Raw genomic sequence first — 21,358 nt, 5'->3', positions numbered from 1 at the left:
ACCTATGCTCTAATCTGTGGAAAGCACTGCATCAAAAACTTTCATAAAGATAGTATACAAAATGGCACATGAAACAAAATACTAGGGCTAATGCCGGTATATGGAGCTCTAAGGTTTGACAGCACCTGGAGCCTGGTATAATCATGCTGATGCATACGCTGCACGTACAATAAGTTAAATCCTGATGTCAGTTTTACTCAAGTGTCATCCTCAGTTTTAGTGAAATCCATAAAGCAGATATGTAAGCAGGAAACTTTGTCTAAAATTATGGATTCAAAATTATATACATTGTTCCTTACTGCTGGAATGAGTAAGCATGATGGCTTTGGACTTAACACCTTCTGGAAACACCACCTTCTTGCAAGATATGATACTATAAAGCGGTTTCATCTCCTCATCTAAACAAACAGCTTGCATGTATTGCCAAAACCCTGAAGTTGTCTGCAATAGACAAATCTTTAAATCGTCTACATGGGCATTAGAAACTTCATATATTCTACAGAGTGTTTCATACCTCCATCATCCCCAATGCTCCTTCCGGCCGGAGGCAAAAATTTGTACGTGGGAAAAAAATAGCTCTCTTGCTCTCTCTCATGAGGTTAGAAAAAGGCATTTAGCCCTATTAATCCCTTGATTGTCTAGGATACGAATCCACAGCTGGAGGAAAAAAGGACAGCCGGAATTCTTTTGGCCCTCAGGGAACAACAAGCTGTACCGTGGGAGCAAGCAATAGGAAACAGGAGGGCACAGAGATTTCACACCATATGAAACAAATACAATACTTGCAGAAGGGATAAAAAGAAAAACAGACACCACCAGGTCCAGGTGATAGGAAGTAAGTGCAAAAATACTATTTGAGTAACAAATGGAGAATTACCTGTACAACATGCCAATGCCTGTGTCCTAATAAAGTGCTTAAACCCTGAGAATCTAAACTGCCCTCCAAAAATGGGCCTCTTTCCCTGATGGGCTTATGATCAGAGTGTGCTGAAGCACTTCTGGGATTCTGGGCCTGTGTTGCATCCCCACAGTTCAAATACAAGCGATCTTCTCCTTGCAGGAGGACCTGCTCCTGGTTACTCTATATTAAAAAAAAGATAAATAAAGGACGTTACTGCACAGAAAACAAACACAAAACACTTCATTTTGCAGAATTCAACTTCAACAGTCAGCACAAAAATACGATTTAAGGCAGTTTTTCCATCTTTGAAGCACCAACATACTGCAGAGATACCAAACAGTGGATGATCATATACAGCAGTATTTTCAAAATGTCTCCTATTTGACAAGGAGATTTTGCTTAATTAGAAAGATGCACTTAAGAGAAACATACATAAACACGACAATTTAATTATTGGAAAACACATCAGACTTCACTTGATAAAGGAAGGAACACAAAAAAAGGTTCTCTGAAAACTGAGAATCTCTAATCTCTAATCTAATAATCTCTAAAATAGTAAGATCTATCTATGAACACGTACCATGCAAGTGTTAGCAGTGAGTGCACTCTTGATGAACTGAAATTGCAGAATACCAAGCTGATGAGCTTCATTCTTGGTATCTATATCACACCCTGCATTCAGAGAACAATTCCCATCGATCACCCATAGGTGATAGCCTTCTGAACCCCAGCTCTGAACACATGCAGAACAAAAAAATAAAAAAATCACTTAATTGATTTAGACAGTCAGAAAAACAAAAAACATACAGGAACTCTCTTTATAGAGGATCACCCCTTTTGGGCCCAGGGTCTTGGGCCAGCCATAAGACTGGCAGGGAACTCCCATAGCTTGCAGTTTTCAAGTCAGCTGCTCCAGCAGATATATCATAGCCACTCCTGGCAGGGAAGACACTTTAGTGCCAAGTTTAAATTCTTCTCTATGCAAAAGCTAGAAAATATAGAATTTGAAAAAATTAAAAAGATTAAAGCACCCATAAATTATAACTTTAAGAGGAATATGTAAGTGAATGATTTGTTAAACTTATTCCTGTGAATATGAATTATATATTCATAGGTAAGTAATTTTATTTTGTACACAGTATTAGTTGTAGCAGATCAAGCCTTTCAAAAGCACTTCTAGAAAAGTAAAGATTAAAAAAAGGGTACTGCAAGAGGCAAGTGAAAAGCAGACAGCATAGGAACATACCATGACTCAAGGTCAATAACTGGACAGTCACCACCAGCATTTGATTTTGGGTGTTTTTTTGTTAAAAGTAAACCACCTATCTCTCGATCTTTATGATAAAGCATATATAATACAGACAGTGATTAATGTTTGCAGAGCAATCTTTCTTTATTGTTTCCAGGCTCTTGTGTTTGATTTCTCAACCTCAATGGTGCATTAATGCTAGTTATTTACATTTAAAATATACGCCGACTTCAAATGTACTGCAGGAGACAGTAGAAAGACTATACAGAAGACTGGACATTTTCATTGCCCAAGTTAATTAGTAAACATGTGCCTAAACAGAAGGCACATCACAGCAATCAACCAATGGAAGATCTCCCATTATCGCAGTAACAAAGGAACACTTAGTTGGCAGTGCTAAGAGCTGCTATGGTTTCACTACAGAGATGGTGCATGAAAAAACCTGCTGGACCCAGTGGCTTTAAGACTGAGCAGTGGGTGTTTTCCTGCTTGTGTCATGCTAGGAAGCACAAAACCAAGACTGGAAACCTGTTACAAGTAGGTACTTTTGGAGAAACAAATGTTTATCTCCACTTTAACTACTCTCAAACTCTGAAATGCTTTTTTTAAAAACGGGCACCTTGCCAAAAATGGTACCAATATTAAAATTAACAGAAAGTATCTCTTGCATAAGCATCTTTATCCCACTTAGCTTAACCAATAGTCTGCAAAAGTCTGTCTAAGCACTATAAACAGAATGCCCCTTTGCTCTGAATGGCCTCTTAGGCACCAGTTATGTTAGGTCCTTTTGAAGCAACGCATTTTCAAGATTTATTATTTTGAATTCTAAAATATATAGATGCGATCTGATCTGTGTCAGTGGATCACCTCCTCCATTGACAGGGGATGGACTCAGATGTATAGATCTTTTCCGTGTTTAATTTCTATTTCATAAATATGAATAGTAAGCTGCAGTTAGAACTTCAAAGAACAAGTATATATGTAACATCTGCTAAATAGAAAACAAATTATTAAAGAAGTCCACATGTTAAAGGCTTCATAGGCAAAAACAAAACAAAAAAACCCCACCCTGTTTAGCCCACTGGTTTAAATCCCTAATAAAAGCTATCGTAAAACTAACGATAAAAACTTGGACCCACCGGAGTCAATGACAAAACTCCCACTGACTTCAGGATTTCATCCTAGACTTTCAGAAAACCCAGCTAGTATGTCATCTCCTCCTAACAATATATAGACGTTTATACCATTTTGTGATGTCTGCACATATCCCATATCCCAACTCAGTTGTAGGGATGGCATTTTTATGAATTTTCAATGGGCAATTTTCATCCTTATGGTGCTGGTCTCCTCTCTAGGACTCCCATTTTATAGATGGGAATGAGGCGGAGAGAGGCTAAGAGACCTGCCCCAGCCGCCAGTCATCCTCCTCCCCAACCATTTTGTGGTACATATTCCAAAGCTACATACAAAAAGGGATATGAATTTTGATGGTGTTAAGACTTTAAACATAACTCAATATTTCAGTTAAACTGTACAAGATGTTCCACAGTTAGTGGAGAGGAGCCTTGCTATTTCATCAGCTCTTTTCTTTTCACAAATGTTTGACTCAGACTGACAGAATTTCAGACCAATTCACAATACAAATACATCAAGAATTATTTTAACTGCTCTTGTTTAACACAAACAGAAATTAAAACTACAGAAGTTACCACAGATAGTTTTGTAAAGAGCTTTAACAGAAAAATTCAAGTTATGGCCATGAAGTTTTCAGTCTTAACATATTCTGACTAGAGAGGCTTATTTATTGTTCCAAGTTGCATGAAATAGAAAAGTTAAGCTACAGAGCTCATCCAGTTATCTTACTCATCCTTAATTTTAAGAGCAATACCAAAAGAAAGCCTTCCCCTTATGGTTAAGCATGCATACCAAAAATAGCCCAGTAATTAGTTTAAGACAAACTGAACAGTTGTGTGTGTTTTTTGGGTTGTGTGTTTTTTTTTTTTTTTTTTTTTTAAAAACAGTATAGCTACTTGTTACATTTACTGAAAAAACAGTTTAGGTTACCTGAATTTTTTTCTAATCAAAAATACATAAATGAGACTCAGCTAGACTTCTTACTGTGTTGCTATTTACAATTGTACTTACCATAGAACTGATTTTTAGAGGGTCTTTTTTGGTACCATCAGACCGATAACTAAAATAGAACACAATAAGATTGACTTGAAACTAAATTGATTCACAGTAAAAAAAAAAAAAAAAAAAATCTTGCTATGTCAGCACTGTCTTAGTATTTATATTTTTACTCACGGCTCAAGCCGTACCATTTATTTCATTCATGCTATGGCTTACATGCAAAGCCACTGCCACTTGTTTGTAATGCAAGAGCTCTCTAAGTTCATGCTTTTGTGGATGCTATTAAAATGTAGCATGCCATTTACAGAAAGTAAAGGGGACTTTTTACTATTTTCCTTATAGTTTCTCTTCAGGGTGATGAGCTTTGCTGGTGACAAAGACTACCTCAAAAAAGGCAGTACTGTTATTTTCAAACCTTCCTCCTTGCTTAAATTGTGTCAGTATTTTCTGGCCTCTAGGGAAGCAAAAATAGCTTGAGAAAATGATCTAAAACTACTAATTGATCACTTAAAGAATTGTCCAGTGACTGAGAAGTCAAATACAAAAGAATGCAGAGATTTTTTTGTCAAGGTACATCATTCTTGTACCTAGCTAATATTTACTCACGCAAAATCTCCTCCCAAAGTACAGATAAGCTGGGCACCAAAAACACTCCATAAGGACAAGCCTCCACATTCCCAGGTAACCATAACAACACAGTTATCAGGAGACCATCTCATCAGTTTTACAGGTCCTGTTTTGTTCCAAATATCTGTTAATAAACAGACAGGAAAACATACATGAAAAGCATCAAAATAATGATTTAGCTGCTTTCACCATGTTGTGCACACAGATTTGTATTAAATACAAGAATGCTGTGCTATTTTTTCTGATCTGCTGAGTTAGAATCTTTTTCTGCTTCACAAATCTCAGTGTGTTAAAAGGAATGAAAAAGCTGGTATGAAGAACACAATATGAATTCTTCCCCAACATTTGATCAAAATCATGGGAGTTCTATTGAAGTACATGAGGGGTGGGAATACACCTACCCCCAAAGGAATATATATATAATTCCCTACATTCTGATAAAAATATCTTGGGAAGCTAAGCTTACAGCTGCCCTTAGGCATCTTTAGCTTATACAATCAGTACTTAACTCATTAGATCATCCTGACCATGGCAGTATTACAAGGTTCATATCTTCACATGGATGACATGTTCTTGAAACATTTGTACTAGGACCGGTACAAATGTGCTCTTCAACATAAGGCATGCATATTTACCTCTTCATCTATCCCTCACCCCCAGGTCCGTTCATATTTATTAGGTCTACTGTGAGGAAAATTACAGTGTCTAATGTTCAAGTATCACCACAGAGCAGTCAACTGAAGTGCACTGGACTCCTACCGCATTTTTTGCTAGAATTTGGGAGATCCTGTAAGATTTTCTATAGAACTACATAGAAATGTTGTGAATTGTCTTGAGTCCACTATGCTAATTCTTACCACTTGATTTACTCACTATGCATTTTGACGAAAAGTACTTCATGCCCCGCTTACAATATATCAGAGTAGCAATGGAAAAGAGGATTTTGTTCTGCATTTATATCAAAGGAGAAAGAGGGAAAGGAAGTTTGATTCCCGTATTCAAAATCAGCATCCAAATACACTGGTCAAGCAAGACTACAGTTTGGTATTGTTCAGGCTGTGTACCACGTAGCCAGTGCACCTTGCGCTGTTGTACAGAGGATCCATAGGGAAGAATTAAGGAAGACCTAAGAACAGAAAGTAACTTTTCTACTACAAAAAGAAAAGGAGGACTTGTGGCACCTTAGAGACTAACCAATTTATTAGAGCATAAGCTTTCGTGAGCTACAGCTCACTTCTTCAGATGCATATCGTGGAAACTGCAGCAGGCTTTATATATACACAGAGAATATGAAACAATACCTATTCCCACCCCACTGTCCTGCTGGTAATAGCTTATCTAAAGTGATTTCCAGCACAAATCCAGGTTTTCTCACCCTCCACCCCCCCACACAAATTCACTCTCCTGCTGGTGATAGCCCATCCAAAGTGATAACTCTTTACACAATGTGCATGACAATTAAGCTGGGCTATTTCCTGCATAAATCCAGGTTCTCACATCCCCCCCACCCCCATACACACACAAACTCACTCTCCTGCTGGTAATAGCTCATCCAAACTGACCACTCTTCAAGTTAAAATCCAAGTTAAACCAGAACATCTGGGGGGGGGGGGGGTAGGAAAAAACAAGAGGAAACAGGCTACCTTGCATAATGACTTAGCCACTCCAAGTCTCTATTTAAGCCTAAATTAATAGTATCCAATTTGCAAATGAATTCCAATTCAGCAGTTTCTCGCTGGAGTCTGGATTTGAAGTTTTTTTGTTTTAAGATAGCGACCTTCATGTCTGTGATCGCGTGACCAGAGAGATTGAAGTGTTCTCCGACTGGTTATAACATTCATAAACCAGTCGGAGAACACTTCAATCTCTCTGGTCACGCGATCACAGACATGAAGGTCGCTATCTTAAAACAAAAAAACTTCAAATCCAGACTCCAGCGAGAAACTGCTGAATTGGAATTCATTTGCAAATTGGATACTATTAATTTAGGCTTAAATAGAGACTTGGAGTGGCTAAGTCATTATGCAAGGTAGCCTGTTTCCTCTTGTTTTTTCCTACCCCCCCCCCCCCAGATGTTCTGGTTTAACTTGGATTTTAACTTGAAGAGTGGTCAGTTTGGATGAGCTATTACCAGCAGGAGAGTGAGTTTGTGTGTGTATGGGGGTGGGGGGGATGTGAGAACCTGGATTTATGCAGGAAATAGCCCAGCTTAATTGTCATGCACATTGTGTAAAGAGTTATCACTTTGGATGGGCTATCACCAGCAGGAGAGTGAATTTGTGTGGGGGGGGTGGAGGGTGAGAAAACCTGGATTTGTGCTGGAAATCACTTTAGATAAGCTATTACCAGCAGGACAGTGGGGTGGGAATAGGTATTGTTTCATATTCTCTGTGTATATATAAAGCCTGCTGCAGTTTCCACGATATGCATCTGAAGAAGTGAGCTGTAGCTCACGAAAGCTTATGCTCTAATAAATTGGTTAGTCTCTAAGGTGCCACAAGTCCTCCTTTTCTTTTTGCGAATACAGACTAACACGGCTGTTACTCTGAAACTTTTCTACTACAATAAGTCCAGTGTTATTTCTCACTTGGCCAGCAGAGGGACTTAAAACCTAAGAAGAAAGTAATATGTAAACCTTGGTACTTTACACCTTTTGAAAGAAAGCACTAAAGCATTCCTATCTAAATTTTACTAAAGTAAGCTATTAAATAAGAAATCCACACCTCATTTGCAAACTTCTGACTTATTTCACAAGACACCTATATCCAAATCAGTCAATTAAAAGCACCCAGGAGACCAATGTAAGCACATAGAAGTAAAAGCATACTAAGAAAACCACTTGTTACTGTAAACAACAAACAGATGTTTACTAGCATTGGATGGTATAGGAAATATTCTTTAATTCCTGAAAAATGCAATAATGTATAGATTCAAAACATGCAAGAACAAAATGAGGGGTTTTTTCAGATCACTGTGCCAAAAATCAATGTTCTATTTTAAATTGTGTGTGTTTGGAAATCACAGCATAAAGATCGTTAAAATTATTAACGGGCATCAAGTTGTGTTTTCAGAATATTTACAAGAAACATCATGACACTCACCACACAATTTAACATATTCCATAGAATCAGCACGATCTTCATAAAACACAACTGCAAACTCTGGTAAGAAAGTTAGTATATGAGAACTCACCAGGATATTGTTTTGGTGTCAGCTCCAATTTATGAGACAACTGCATGGCTCCCGTGGAGTTATCTATTGTGTAAACTTGCACAGAGCCGCTGGAAGAGATGAGACACACTTTATGCTCAAGCACTTTCAAAAAACTAAGTAACTCTTACAACACTTTTACAACATAAAAACTGGTATATAGGTTGTATAAAAGGGGTCCTCAGTTCACAGAAGTGCCTGACTCATAATTCATAAACACCAATGTACTTAAAAGATTATAAAAAGGCAATTTCAAGTTTACGTTGTATTTAATAGATTAAATTCTTATCACAAAGCAAAATTATACAATTAAACATGAGAGATTTTTAAATGGATATTAAACTAGTAAGAGATTAATGTTTGTTAATACTAAAAATTCTTGATATTTAGAATTAAAATTTATCTTGAAGACTGGAGACTGATACACTGTCAGTTAACATTTAAAACAAGACAGATTTATGAAACTACCACTGCAATGAATACTATTTGGATCAATAAAAGCATTCTATATGTTGTAAATGTTTACATGGATTCCAAGTCCATAATAATCCCCATGGAAGACCTTTGGATTTAATGCACTATTTATTGTGTTGCCAGAAGTCTGTTTTGTACTACCCCCTATGGCAAATAAAGGGTGCTTTATTATTCAAAAAAATAAAATAAAAAATAAGTACAAAATCGTAAGAAGGAGAAGAACTAAAAGAAGACAACAGTATTTAATTAAATATATGCCCAAAAGCAGACAGATAACTGGAAGACTAAAACACAGATGGCCCAAATTCTTATAATCTGCTCTGAAAATAGCTACCCCATGGGTGAGACAAATTAATAGCCGACAAGGAGAACTGAAACAGAGGGGCGAGACAGCAGTTTAGCACAACAGAGTTTCTATATCTTCAGCTTTTCAGTGAAAAAAGATGCCCAGTCACCTAGCAAATTTGCTAAGTATCTCTTCCCAGCTTACATTCTATACTATAGAACTGAGTATTCTGTCAATAGTAGCAGTAATGTGTGTTCTCTAGTCATGTGTTGCCCCTTTTTAAAATGGGTAGGGCTATCTCATTCCAAACCAACCCTGTTAGTTTGAGATTGGGAAGCCTGCCCCTGAAGCTTATTTAAAAAGTTTTAAAATTGGAAATGAAGTGGGATCAAAGTGGCAGTTTCAAACATCAGAGTTCAACTGCTAGTTCACTGTCAGTGACTTCTCCTCTTCCCTCACACACTTATAAATGCAACAGTTTGTAGGATAAGTATAGAAGAAAGAAAATAGACAAATGTCTATAAATGGTAGGAAAACTACGGGAGTGGCAAAACCCCTTTCGTTTTAAAGAGCATTGTTTAATATTGGTTAAAAAAAAGCATCAAAACAGGAGTTCAGATGTGACGGAAAAAGGTTCATACGGTTTCATCTCGGAGTGTTTGTCAAGAGCAAATCCGCATGTACATCCTAGTGTCCATTAGCTGCACAGCTCAGAGTGTTACTCTGTGGTAGTTGCCTCAAAGGAAGTAATGTATTTATAGTAAGCCATGTAAAAATGTAAACTAAAATAATCTAAAAAAAAAAAAAAAATACCAGAAACATTAGTGAAGACACTTCCTTCGCTCAAAGAAGCTGCCAGTTGGAATAAGTCTCTCTACGGCTCTTTATAGTGGTGTACTTTTCAAAATGATTCAATATTTACTGGGAGAAAAATAACAGACACACCAACTGTACTGAAACTATCCTATTATATGTAAAATTGAGCACTTCAGTAGCAGTCCAGGATGCTGGGCATCTAACAAGATCAGAAGAAAAACGGTACACTATTTATCGCTTTCCATGGTGTTTTTCTAGTGGGGGAGGGGGGGACAATGAAAATGAATCGTTGGATGTTAAAAAAAATGGTATAAAGTCCTTATTGTCCCCTCTAAACCTTGTCTTCACATTATTACATGGATATTCTGTTTCAAGTTTTAGCAGTACAGGCCACAAGGCTAAAAAATAAATCAGGTTGGAGAAATTCTCTAAATAGCTTTCACTTGTATATTTGTATTTCCATTGTTAGTAACAAAAGTGCAGTCCCATCATTGCTTATAATTTTTTTAAGCCATAACTAGCTTAAATTTTCTACAACTACACAAAACTGCTTATTTAACTGTAGCAGCCAAAGGTTAAAAAAGCAAAACAGGCAATTCAGTCATTTAAATAAAAGAAAAAAAATCTCATCCCAGAAATATGAGGTACTATTTTTATCTTCAAAAACTTTATTGGTAAAAATATGTTTGCTCTTAAGATGCAGGGAGAAAGCAATAGTCACAGTGCACTCTGTTATAAAAACATGCCATGCCACTCAAAAAATCCTAAGGGCAGCTCTGACGAGCGACAACTCAGGACAACAATTTTCTGAGAACAGAGTAAGAACAGAGAAAATGGAGAACCCTGGTGTCTCACCGAAAGTGACAAGAATTCAATTTAAACATTTATATAGCATATTACATTAAAGAAATACCATAACCAGTAGCATTTCCCATATTTAGTCTGTATCACTGTGGGGTATTTATATTTCAGAGTTTACTTTGTAACATGCCCCGGTATCCTCCTGTAAGCTTACAGCTTCATTTTTATTATAGAAAAAAATTAGCAAAAATACTTTACTTGTGGGGAATTGCTTCATTATATTGCAATTTAAGACATTTTGAAATTTCCTTACAAGCCAGAGCAAAAGTTCCACCTACAATGGAACACCTATTCATTAGTTTACAAGTTCCAGCAAAGCAACTCTATATTCTGTGTTTCATTAAAAAACCCCAAACCTTTCCCATCAGACCTTTGGAGTAGCAATATAGAACTTACTTGGCACATCCAAATGCCATTAATCTGTATTTGTTATTTACTGCCACACAAGTTCCATCAAAAACATCTTGTGCCCAAACACCACGGAGCTGCTGCAAGGGGAATGGGGAAAAAAAAAAAAAGAAGGCTTCAAGAGATGTTATTTAGGAAGCACATTAATTCATCTAAGTGGGCCCAACCTGCATCCCTCCATACACAGAATTCACAGATGTGACCAATGTGACCAGGGGTGCTCAGAGTGAAGGAGGGCCTGCTGTACTGGGCCAAGAGGAATTAAAACCTACATTTTAAAAAATTTTAAGATGTCCCCTCTTTTTCAAGATAAAAATTATGTTCAGATAAATTTCTTTTCAAGTGTATGCTATATCTTGATAGCCTGAAGCAAAGCATATCTGTCTTTCTTTTAAATATAGCAAAAGAACAGTACATACTGAGCCGTCACTCTTGTTAGTTTCTGAGTTTCACCACTTGAGACACAGAATGTTTTGTAACATTTTTTAAAATGTTGGTCTCCATATTTTAATGGAGGCATTCAGACACTTCAGAAAATGAGGATGTTGACACAGAAATCCCAAGTCAGATCTCTATTATTTTACCACAGCTGTTAGTAAAATAGAATCAGACTTCTATAATGGAAGAGTCCAGATTATTTTTGAAGGCACTGATGGTACGTTCTAAAAGTTTTTATTTTAAATTACAGGAATCACAAATTATAAAACCACGTTGTGTCACTGCACTCTATATGATTTTATAAAAAATATGTTAATGAGTGTGAATATAATGTAACTGGAATATGCTTCATGCAAAAGGTCTCTTGTAAGATATCATTACAAAGCTTATAATTTACTGAATGTGTTCATCCTATTTGTATGAATGTATCGTTCTTGTATCTAAAACTAGAAATATAAAATATAACTTTGAGGGCCTACTGTAATTATGCAAAGTGTGGGCCACTAATGGTGGTTTGGAATCTTAATGGCTCCCATAAACCAGGACAATTACCTGTAGATGGCTTTACCTGTAAGTCTTCCTGAGGGCTGGCAAGTGGGTAATGAAGTCTTACAGTGACATGTGATCATGTCACCTAAACTGGAATCCCTCTTTAACCTGGTGCTTTTTCACTGAGGAGGAGGGTGGGAACCCAGAGGGACAAAGGATTTCCGCCTTATGCAAAAGATATATAAGTGGGTGGAACAGAACAAAGGGATGGCCATCATGAAAAATCCCCTAGCTACCACCTGAGCAGGAACAAGGGCTGTACTAGGGGAAAGGATTGTGCCCAGACCAGGAAGGCATTCAGTCTGTGAAAGAAACTTATTGAAACATCTCTGAGGGTGAGATTTTAATCTGTATTCAGTTTTATTACTGTACTAGACTTAGACTTGTGTGTTTTATTTTATTTTGCTTGGTAATTCACTTTGTTCCGTTTGTTACTCCCTGGAACAACATAAATCCTACTTCCTGTATTTAATATAATCACTTTTTACTTATTAACCCAGAGTATGTATTAATGGGGGATGAGGGGGTAGGATGGACAGCTGTGCATCTCTATCAGTGTTATAGAGGGCGAACAATTTATAAATTTACCATGTTTAAGCTTTATAGAGGGTAAAACTGATTTATTTAGGGTTTGGACCCCATTGGGAGTTAAGCATCTGAGTGTTAAAGGCAGGAACACTTCTTAAGTTGCTTTCAGCTAAGTCTGCAGCTTTGGGGCATGTGGTTCAGACCTTGAGTCTGTGTTGGAGCAGACTGGCGTGTCTGGCTCAGCAAGACAGGGAGCTGGGGTCTCAAGTTGGCAGGGAAAGCAGGGGCAGAAGTCGTCTTGGCACATCAGTTGGCAGTTCAAGGGGGTTTCTGTGATCCAACCCATCACATATGTAACAAGTGCAGTTTGCCTCAAAAACAGACGACATTCTCCATTTTTGTAGGTGTCATAAATATAAAGGGAAGGCTAACCACTTTTAAATCCCTCCTGGCCAGAGGAAAAAACCTGTTCACCTGTAAAGGGTTAAGAAGCTAAAGATAACCTCACTGGCACCTGACCAAAATGACCAATGAGGAGACAAGATACTTTCAAAGCTGGAGGGGAGGGCGGGGGAGCAAAGGGTTCTCTCTGTCTGTGTGTTGTTTTTGCCCGGACCAGAGCAGGAATGCAGGTTAGAACTCCTGTAAAGGGTTAATAAGCAATCTAGTTAGATATGCGTAAGATTCTGTTTTGTTTAAATGGCTGATAAAATAAGTTGTGCTGAATGGAATGCATATTCCAGTTTTTGTGTCTTTTCGTAACTTAAGGTTTTGCCTAGAGGGATTCTCTATGTTTTGAATCGATTATCCTGTAAGGTATTTACCATCCTGATTTTACGGAGGTGATTCTTTTACTTTTTCTTTAATTAAAATTCTTCTTTTAAGAACCTGATTGCTTTTTCATTGTTCTTAAGATCCAAGGGTTTGGGTCTGTGTTCACCTATGCAAATTGGTGAGGACTTTTATCAAGCCTTCCCCAGGAAAGGGGGTGTAGGGTTTGTGAGGATTTTCGGGGGGAAAGACGTTTCCAAGCGGGCTCTTTCCCTGTTATATATTTATTAGACGCTTGGTGGCAAAAGGTAAAATAGTGTGTACCTTGGGGAAGTTTTAACCTAAGCTGGTAAAAATAAGCTTAGGGAGTTTCTCATGCAGGTCCCCACATCTGTACCCTAGAGTTCAGAGTGGGGAAGGAACTTTGACAGTAGGGTTGGTGTAAAATTTAGTTAGGGCCATGAAATGTAAAAATGCCTGTGAAATTTTTGGGTTATGGGCTTTAATTTAATGAGAGTTCTGGTTAAGCAAAGTAAAACAGGTTTGTAACATTTATCGTAAATCATGTGCTTTTATGGCACTACAGAAAAATAAGTAGAATGTACCAAAAAAGGACTCAAGCAAATAAAAAGCATTACCAAATCCAAGCTGAAACTGATGGATCTAGGTAATACTAAAAATGTAAGCTATATAAAATCCAGGAAGCTGAAAAAGCCTTTTGTAGAGAATAAAAAAGTCAAGTAAAGAAATCTAACAATACAAAAGTTGAATATATTATTGAATATAGGTAAAAAGCCCCTAAATACCTGAATGTAAAGGAAAATAATTATTTTCCCCTGTATTGGTAGTTTATAGGTTAAATTAAAAGTGAAGTCGACATCTCAGAAGAGACCATAATTCTCTAATAGAAACATTAGAAATCATAGCTATAAAAAAGTGATAGGCACCTCTCAAAGCACTTAAATCAATGATTAGGCACAATACCACCTCTGAGGTATTGCACAGCTGGGAAAATTACCCCTTTTATTATTCTCTGTTTATAGCTGGTAACAGGAAACCAGTGGCAGAAACAGGAATAAAACCCCAGAACGGGGAACATAAACAAAGGGACAGATCTTGAGCTGTTATAAATTGTAACAGTTCCATCGACTTAAAGAGAAATATGACAATTTTCACCTGTTCTCTATCTGCCCCCAGATCTCTTAGCATCCTGTCCTGTGCTTTCCCACAAGGCCACACTTCCTGCCCTAAAAATAATTATTAATTCAAGTGATTTTTATGGACTACAGTAGTTTTATTTGTCCATATTACTAGCTATGTTAGTGGAAATGGCTCTACAACTAATATTGAAGAATTCAGAGGAACGTAAAGAACTCATTTAAAAATGAACGTCAAGAGACAGGGGAAAAATGAATAGTCACAAAGACTGAAACTGTTAAAGAAAAAATATGTGTCGTAAAAGCAGTAAGTAAACCGTACCTCAGCAGTGAATCTACTTGATACTGGTGTAATGAAACCAACTCTGCCATCATTAAAAACAGCAGCAAACCCATCAAGTGTGGCACAATATTCCATATCTTTAATGTGTATATCTTCAAAACCCAAGAATGAACCTACTGATGAAACAAGAGCAATTGTTAAGAATCGTCATCACAATCATATTGCTAGCCAGAGTTTACAATCTTTGAAGTATTCTCTCTGTGCATAATAGAATCTCAGTACAATAGGCTAGATTGTCTATATTTAGCAAAGGGGGAAAAAAAACAAAAAAACTTCTCTCCTCTTCAGTTGTTAGAGCAGAAAAAGATATCAGACTTAGATTTTTGGCGTAGAAGGTATTTTTTCCATATTATCTAACCAATAAACAGGGGATGGGGACGGGGACGGTAAAGTACCTCGAGAAGACTGCAGGTCTACAGAAAATGGTACTGTAGATAGGTTGATGGCCTTCCTTCCATTTGTCATGCCATCCCAGTGAATAAGATGGAGCAATCCATCAGCAGTAGCAACCAGTAGATCCTCCAGCATGGACTGCAAACTGAGGAAAAGCAATGGTTACTCTCCAGGGATGTGTTGTCTAAACCAAACTCTGAGGACTATTCATGTAACAAAAACACTATTTTATAACACTGTAGATAACAGATGTCTGGAAGCAGTTATTCAAGTAAGTTACTCTGTGGAAGATGTAGTATGCAGTTAAAAAGTTTATCAAGATATTGAACTAATAAAATATCAGCAGTGTTTCCACTTCTCCAAGAATTCAGAGTTGTTCATGAACACTGAATGGATAAATTAACAGTGTTACTGATATCTGAACCCCTGATGAAGACTATTTTCTTTTTGCGAAAGTGAAAAATGTGTAAAATTATTTGCAAAAAGAAAAAGGAGTACTTGTGGCACCTTAGAGACTAACCAATTTATTTGAGCATAAGCTTTCATGAGCTACAGCTCACTTCATCGGATGCATACGTGGAAAGTACAGAAGACTTTTTATACGCACAAACCATGAAAAAATGGGTGATCATCAGTACAAAAGGTTTTCTCTCCCCCCACCCCACTCTCCTGCTGGTAATAGCTTATGTAAAGTGATCACTCTCCTTACAATGTGTATGATAACCTGGAAATGGCCCACCTTGATTATCATATGTATTGTAACCTTTAAAAAAAAAGGTAACTTTTGTTACACTTTCTTTGCTTGTCTGGCTTCAGTTCAGTTTCTTTCCTATAGCAGAACATGGTCTCTTTCTACCCTTCCCCAAGTTATTTTCAGTGTTTTTTTCTTCTCCTTTTCTCACTCCCTATCACTCTAGGAGTGGTGGGTGAAATTCTGTGGCCTGCGTTGTGCAGGAGGTCAGACTACATGATCATAATGGTCCCTTCTGACCTAAATATCTATGAATCTACCTCCCAAAATCATGTATCCTATCTCCTACCTATATTCTCTCCCCATCTCCCTCAATCTTGTATTTCCTCTACAATCTTCTCATTCTTCTACCAATGTAAACCCCTTAATTTTCATCCCCCTTCCACAAGGATTTAGGAATTTTACCAGACACCTAAATAGCAAGAGGCTACGATGCAAAAGATCACAAAAATCTGGAGGGGTGTTCTTACCCACATCGAACACCCATTCAATGAGAAATCTCCTGCTGGGAAAAGAGATAATACCAGGATTCTGACCCAAGATGCTGTCCATGGACTATTTAGGCACTTGTAGGTGTTTGACAAAGCTGAGTGCCCATCTCTCCCTGCATCCAGAACCTCCTGGCTTTCTACAAAGGTGGGCAAAAGAGTATGTGCTACCCTACATCTCTCAGCCTCCATTCCTAGCCTCCCACACACTGAATGGTTCTCTTTTCTGCTACTGCTCTGTTTTCTTACACTCCAGCCAAGTGAAGGTGACTTGATTCTTTTCAAATTCACTGCTGCTCACAGGATATCGAATGGCAGCAGCTAAAACTAACAAAACTCTGACCAGTTTGCACTCTGCTTCAGAGTTGCAAAGCTCTGAGGTAGATGTAACAGAACTGTTTGCATGCAGACATAGGAAGACATTTTATCAGTGTATACTCTGATTATGTGTGTTTCACTATCAACAGCCTAGAAACTTAATTTTCTCAAATGAAGTCCTAAAATCTGCAGAAGGTGAGGGTGCCTGGAAAGATTCCTTCTCATTGTGGAATTAACATATCATTCCACCTTATAAAGGCAAAGAATCACTCCGAAGATGTTTATTTTCTCCCAAACAAAATATTTTATATGCCCTCTGAACCCAGTGCAAAATTCTACATAGAAGCACACAAGCCAATACACAATTTATGCTGGAGACACTGAAATAATCTTTTGCTAAATTTATTCTGACTTCTAAGGCTATTTTTGAGTTTTCATAATCATGTGTATCAAAATTACTGTAGGTTTTATATTCAAATGTGTAATACATATACAAAGTTCAAAATTAATTTTTACACCTACTGTAAATATTTTTTAAAATTTCCCACAGAATTTTAAGTGGTGAGGGTAAAAACCATTCATGCTACAACGTGAGAAAATCTGTCCATTGCTTGCTATAACTAAAAAAAGCATCTGAAGCACCGCTACTTATTTAGTTCCACAACACACGATTCACAACTTAGTAAAAATTAACACTGATTTGTGTTCCTTAAATGGTGAGGGTAAAAACCATTCATGCTACAACGTGAGAAAATCTGTCCATTGCTTGCTATAACTAAAAAAAGCATCTGAAGCACCGCTACCTATTTAATTCCACAACACACGATTCATAACTTAGTAAAAATTAACACCGATTTGTGTTCCTTAAATATTTGCAGAATGAGTCAGAAATAGAGGTTTCCTACAAAACTATGCATATAGCATACATTATGTATATAGTTAAGTACACACAAGCACCCCTGAAAAGGGGAAGCTAAATGGAAGTTAAAACTCAGCTGTGATTTGTGTTTATATTTCCTCTCTCCATCTTTTCACTTATCATTTTTGTGCCTTCTTCCATGCCATCCCTACACTTGGAACTTCCTTTTGCACATCTGTGAATCATGTAACCATTCTCTTTTCTTTCAAGTCCCATCTGAAAAAAATCACTTCCATAAAACCCACAGACACTACCCCACAGTACTACAGCTTTAGAAAAGTCACACCTATTATAAACAATCCAGACTGGATTTCTTTCTAAGTAACCCAATGTGCTTAAATTTATGATGTTTGTTTAGACTGTGAGCCTCTCAGGGCAGGAAATAGGTTTTTCATCTTGTATTAATGCTGAGCACAGCGTGGACACTTCAATCTAGTACCTTTCAGCGTTTTTGGGGGGGGGGGGGGGCAGGGAGGGAAGTGTGCTCACCAATGGAAGAAGGAAGCTTTCCCTGCACATCACAGGTCAAGTTCTCCACTCAGCCTTTGTCTCTGCTCTAGCAGGTTTAGTAGGTATGAGGAGTGGTACCACCGTTTACATATACCATACTACTCTGTATTTTACATGAGCCAGATAGAATACAGAAAAGCTATTTTGAAAAATAGCTAAGAGTTTCTAAAGGGTGTGCAGATGTGCAGCAGCAGTGTGAGTAATTTTTTTACACCTGTGCAGGATGCCTATATTAGATGTTTGTACTGATGCTGCTACACCAGGGCAAAAAATCCACACCATAGACAAGACCTGTAGACAAGCACCAAGGCAAAATATTCATGCAAATAAGCTTCTACCCTCCAACTACCAATTAGCAACTTAGATTTTGCTTTCTTTGATCTATTTTTTTTTTAATCTATTTTCTGGTTCCACTCTCCCCAACTTCCCCCCCTCAAATAGACACATGTATGATTATATACCACACCTGGTGATAGATGCTTGCAAATCCAGCACTTTCTTCATCTCTAGAGTTAACGAAGGAGCACATTGCTCTTCCTTATAACGTGGTGTCCCTTTCACATGTGGGCTTCCTCTACAAGAAAAATCAAACATTAAATTGAAATAAGCTGCTTGTGTCTCAAGTGGTAATGATTATACAGATCCACATTTCTCACTCAGTTTTTTCTCCTGAGGTATAACTACAGATGCTTACTTAAGAATAACTGACACCGGCAAAGTTAAATGTTTTGAATGCAGTTTTGATACATTCACACTAGATTTATTCTTAGTCATATGATCCTAGTCCAGCCTGAATATTAGAGATACTTGAGCTTTGATAATTTTCATTAATAACCTGAGTACCTGTCTGAATGCTGTTTATTAGTATGTGACCATACACTTTGTTCATACGTCAATTCTGATTCATCTCACACACAATGTGGTATATTTTAAAAAAATTAATGGTATCTTTCATACGAAACTTCTCTATAAAGTTTACTACTAAATCTTTTCTGAGAGGTGAAGAGATTCCAATTCTCATGGTGATTCTGAAGAATGCAGTTTTGCAAACAATGACTTAGCAGGTCTCTGTTGTATTACAGAGGTTAACACATTAAACAAGATACAAGCATTTCAACAATGCTTTTCAGAGCATTTATCCCAACATTAATTCTGCATCACACCTCATGAGAAGCAGGAAAGCATTTATTCCTTCACACATGGGAAAACGTGAAGCATGCAGGTCCCACAATGAGTCAGTGCCAGAGCTAGGAGAACAAAGCAGTCCCACTACCAGTCCCCGGCTTTAAACAGCAGGCCATCAGGTCTAGCACCCTCCAGACATGAAATACTTCAACATTTTTTTCAAGTTTCACATCCCCACTTCTTCCCTGCTAGCCATAAACTTGCAGTTATTTTAAACCTCAGCTCAATCCTGATGAAATGCAACACAAAATGCTATAAATTTTCATATTGATCTACTACGTTGCAGGAGCACTTCTGCAAACCATCCAAAATCCAGAGTTTTGTGACGCTATCACAACAGAAACTAATTCAAGTACAGCCAAGTGTTAAGTAAATATATAGTTATGATTCATAAACACAAAATTCTACGCAAAAAATAACCTCAGGTTTGTTTGAAAAAAGTCACAAGAGGAAGAAAATTTGTCAGACAAGGTTAACATTACCACAACAGCCTAAACTTTACTCCACTGCTTGAGCATTGCAGAAAACGTTGTCCTTTGGGTGCGATACTCTCTCGATTACCACATTCTCAATTACCAGATTCACCTCACAGCTTTTGTTTATAAATATTATGCTGTGTTTTAACAAATGAAGGTAGTAAATACAGCATAGACCACCTCATAATTCACTGTTGTCTACCATTCCATTGGTTGTTCTTGTAATGTCAACTCACAGGAGTGCAGCTCTACATTAGTCTTCCAATGGCAAAGCTACATCTACAGCACAGCACTGGTTCTCAGCCAGGGTTAGCGTACCCCTGGGGTATGCAGAGCTCTTCCTGGGGGTACAACAACTCATCTAGATATCTGCCTAGTTTTACAACAGGCTACAGAAAAAGCAGTAGTGAAGTCGGTACAAGCTGAAGTTTTATACAGAGAATGACTTGCTTATACTGCTCTGTATACTATACACTGGAATGCAAGTTCAATATTTATATTCCAATTGATTTATTTTATAATTATATGGTGTCAAATATAAAGGAAAGGGTAAACACCTTTAAATCCCTCCTGGCCAGAGGAAAAACCCTTTCACCTGTAAAGGGTTAAGAAGCTAAGACAACCTCACTGGCACCTGACCAAAATGACCAATGAGGAGACAAGATATTTTCAAAGCTGGGGGGGGGGGGAACAAAGTCTTCCCCAGGAAAGGGGGTGTAGAGCTTGGGGGGATTTTGGGGGAAAAGACGTTTCTAAGTGCGCTCTTTCCCTGTTATATTTGTTAGACGCTTGGTGGTGGCAGCAATAAGGTCCAGGGACAAAAGGTAAAATAGTTTGTACCTTGAGGAAGTTTTAACCTAAGCTGGTAAAAATAAGCTTAGGGAGTTTTTCATGCAGGTCCCCACATCTGTACCCTAGAGTTCAGAGTGGGGAAGGAACCTTGACATATGGTAAAAATGAGAAAGTGAGTGATTTTTCAGTAATAGTGTACTGTGATTCTTTTGTATTTTTATGTCTGATTTTGTAATGGGTATTCAAGACAAATCAGAAAGGGGTACAATAGTCTGAAAGGTTGAGAGCCACTGAACTATAGTAAAGAGGAAATTTCAAGAAAAAGCTAGTTTACACACAGTTTCTACCTATATAATGTTAACTCTGCTTAGCGAGGAAGTCTTTTGCAGCCCCCATAGAAGTATACAATACAAACACTGACATCTGGAGCCAGTTAATATGAATGCATTGTTTCTGCAGAACAGCAGATCTCTTAGAAGAGAATACAAATTATACAGATTAAAAGAAAAAACTCTGACGACATCATGGCTTGCTGGAAAAGGAACACGAGATCTCAGGTGGTGTTTGCAGACATAGCTCCTTTGAAAAACAAACAAATCTCATAAGCCACAAAGCACCTTTTTCAAAAAGATAAGTGATCATTGGTAAGTGATAATTTTGAACTGTATTTACCACTAATTCCGCTATTCTATTCACCACTAATTACTTCATTAATTGACTGCTGATTATAATTTTGCAAATAGAATGCATCTCCTATTATCCAAACACAAAGGGA

General features: G+C 37.5%; 1 protein-coding gene across 5 annotated transcripts in view; it reads right to left on the bottom strand.

The window, feature by feature from the left end:
- The window catches only part of RIC1 (RIC1 homolog, RAB6A GEF complex partner 1), an 81,432-nt gene that overhangs the window by 25,573 nt on the left and 34,501 nt on the right, over window positions 1–21,358 (bottom strand). For 4 of the 5 annotated variants that reach the window (XM_073345284.1, XM_073345286.1, XM_073345287.1 and 1 more), the window contains exons 4-12: window positions 18,597–18,704; window positions 15,147–15,289; window positions 14,731–14,867; window positions 10,954–11,045; window positions 8,103–8,191; window positions 4,890–5,034; window positions 4,296–4,344; window positions 1,482–1,634; window positions 878–1,081 (exon numbers count right to left, since the gene is read on the bottom strand). In XM_073345284.1, coding sequence (XP_073201385.1) covers window positions 878–1,081; window positions 1,482–1,634; window positions 4,296–4,344; window positions 4,890–5,034; window positions 8,103–8,191; window positions 10,954–11,045; window positions 14,731–14,867; window positions 15,147–15,289; window positions 18,597–18,704 — 1,120 coding nt within the window. The remainder of the gene's footprint in view (window positions 1–877; window positions 1,082–1,481; window positions 1,635–4,295; window positions 4,345–4,889; window positions 5,035–8,102; window positions 8,192–10,953; window positions 11,046–14,730; window positions 14,868–15,146; window positions 15,290–18,596; window positions 18,705–21,358) is intronic. The other variant, XM_073345285.1, reaches the window with a different exon arrangement.

The sequence above is a fragment of the Lepidochelys kempii genome, chromosome 5, assembly GCF_965140265.1.
Source record: "Lepidochelys kempii isolate rLepKem1 chromosome 5, rLepKem1.hap2, whole genome shotgun sequence".
Lineage (NCBI taxonomy): Eukaryota > Metazoa > Chordata > Testudines > Cheloniidae > Lepidochelys > Lepidochelys kempii.
Note: the sequence above shows the minus strand (reverse complement) of the source record. Positions and strands in the feature narration are given on the sequence as shown.